Below are 2,000 nucleotides of genomic sequence, written 5' to 3'. Positions count from 1 at the left end.
TTCATTATTTTCGTATAGTTTCGATCATTATTTCACATCGAAAAAAAAGAAAAAGAAAAATGTAATTTTCATGGCAATCAAAAAACTTTTTTTCTTTCTTCTCATTTCTTTTTTTCTTTTTTATAACCAATACTAAGTAAACAAAATACTCATCTTACAATGTTTACGATAAACACTTCACGGGATATTATGCTAAATTAAAAAAAAAAAAAGAAAAAAGAAATTTCGCGCAATAAAAATTTTTCGAAAATTTATTACTTTAATTAGGATCATGAAATCAACCAATCAATAATTCCTATCTTTAAGCATTATATTATAAAAAAAGAAAAAAAAATTCAAAAGTAAAAGGAAAAAGACTCTTGTAAGAGTATTATTATTATTGAAATAAAAAAGAGAACCTGAAATGAACAGGTACCCTTTGATATTAACCGTACACATTGTGCACCCTCTATCATAGCAGCTGCTTTAATTTCCTTCCTGGCATGTCGTGATTCCAAATAATCCCGGAATATTTCAACTATATTCATTGTTAATGGCAATACCAGGGCACCATCTTTTCGCCTAAAATACTATGATGTAAAAAGAAAAAACAACCTGAAATTAAGCCTAAACAAATTTCAAATTTAAATATGAAATAGTAATTAATTAATAGATTTATCGCTTTTTTCTTTTGCTTAAATAGTATATTCCATTTAATTTTATTATGAAAATTTATAGTTTATACATATGTTACTAACAATTATATCTTCAATTTTTTTTTTTGAATTTCGCTGAATTTTGCAACACTTTACGAAAAATACGGAATAAAACTTATATTTAATCGATTAATTCATTATTCGAATTAAATTTTAGAGATTAAATTATAGCATAGTTAACCTCCTGATTGATATGGTTACCAAACCAGATAGCACTGAAATGACACTATATGTACCATGATAATTCATTTCTTCAATGATAATTGAAGCTTCCGTTTTGTAGTGAGGTGGTACCACAACGGTACTATCAACAGCCCATGACATCATTTCTGATTTTGTATTTTCATTCACATTATTGAAATTCATTTCACGCTTGAAACCTGCTTTCAGTTCAGCTATTTCACCTAAATTATAAATATAACAATTATCAAATTTAATACAATAAATTATGATTTCTTGGCTAAGTATTAAAATTTGAATTCAAATTAATTAATTGAATTTTTAATTCCTTTCTTCAAAATTTTCAATTCATTTATTTAATGGAATAAACCATATCACTAGCTGATTCATCAATATAGCAATTTCTAAATCTCTCATAGCTATTTGCTCTTTGAGTTCAAAATTTCTTAGCTATACAACAACGAGGTCATTTCCTTGTTTCCCCATAATAATAGGTGAAACAAGCCAACTATGGGTATTATTATTTGTGGAAAATTCATATAAACAATGAATTGGATTAAAAATTAGCTTATTTAATTGTTAGAAATGCATTTTTTTTTTTTTACAAATCAAAAACTCATAACATTATTTTTAATTTTACACAACTTCATAATCATGGGACTAATGAACTGGAAAGTTCATTTATCACATCATTTTACCTGTCTAACTAATTTTGCATACAATTAAAAATGTTTACTTTATTTTGCTAATTTACAAATTCATTTATTTCCCATTTCTTTAGTTATTTAATAATTACATTACAACTATTTGAAATTTTTCCATCGAATTTAGGCAATAAACAATAAACGAATTATTAGTTGTTTGATATTATTGTTTATTAGCTTTGTATTTTTTATTTTTTTTTTTTGTTTTTTTGTAGGCTATCATTTTCTTGTCTTACTTACCATTTCTTTTATTTGTTAAAAACAAAAAAAAATGGAATAATTCTTCATGCTTTAATAAGCAATTGCATGTATGCCAACTTACTTTTCATTCATTGTCCAATCAATCATTGAGTAATACTAGCCTAAGCCATATTTAACATTACATGCCAATGGAAAGGAAAATATAAGCCAGAAAAGGGAT

At 25.1% G+C, this 2,000-nt stretch overlaps 1 protein-coding gene across 1 annotated transcript; it reads right to left on the bottom strand.

Moving 5' to 3' along the window:
• Positions 1 to 376: 376 nt before the first annotated feature.
• Positions 377 to 1,074, bottom strand: LOAG_12955 (hypothetical protein; the record flags this gene model as incomplete). Its single annotated transcript, XM_020448622.1, has 3 exons — positions 877 to 1,074; positions 430 to 561; positions 377 to 398 (listed from the first exon to the last, which is right to left on the bottom strand). The coding sequence occupies exons 1-3, from the start codon at positions 1,059 to 1,061 to the stop codon at positions 377 to 379; spliced, it is 339 nt and encodes a 112-aa protein (XP_020301251.1). The 5' UTR covers positions 1,062 to 1,074.
• Between the last annotated feature and the right edge of the window lie 926 nt (positions 1,075 to 2,000).

Source organism: Loa loa (assembly GCF_000183805.2).
Source record: "Loa loa unplaced genomic scaffold supercont3.766, whole genome shotgun sequence".
Lineage (NCBI taxonomy): Eukaryota > Metazoa > Nematoda > Chromadorea > Rhabditida > Onchocercidae > Loa > Loa loa.
Note: the sequence above shows the minus strand (reverse complement) of the source record. Positions and strands in the feature narration are given on the sequence as shown.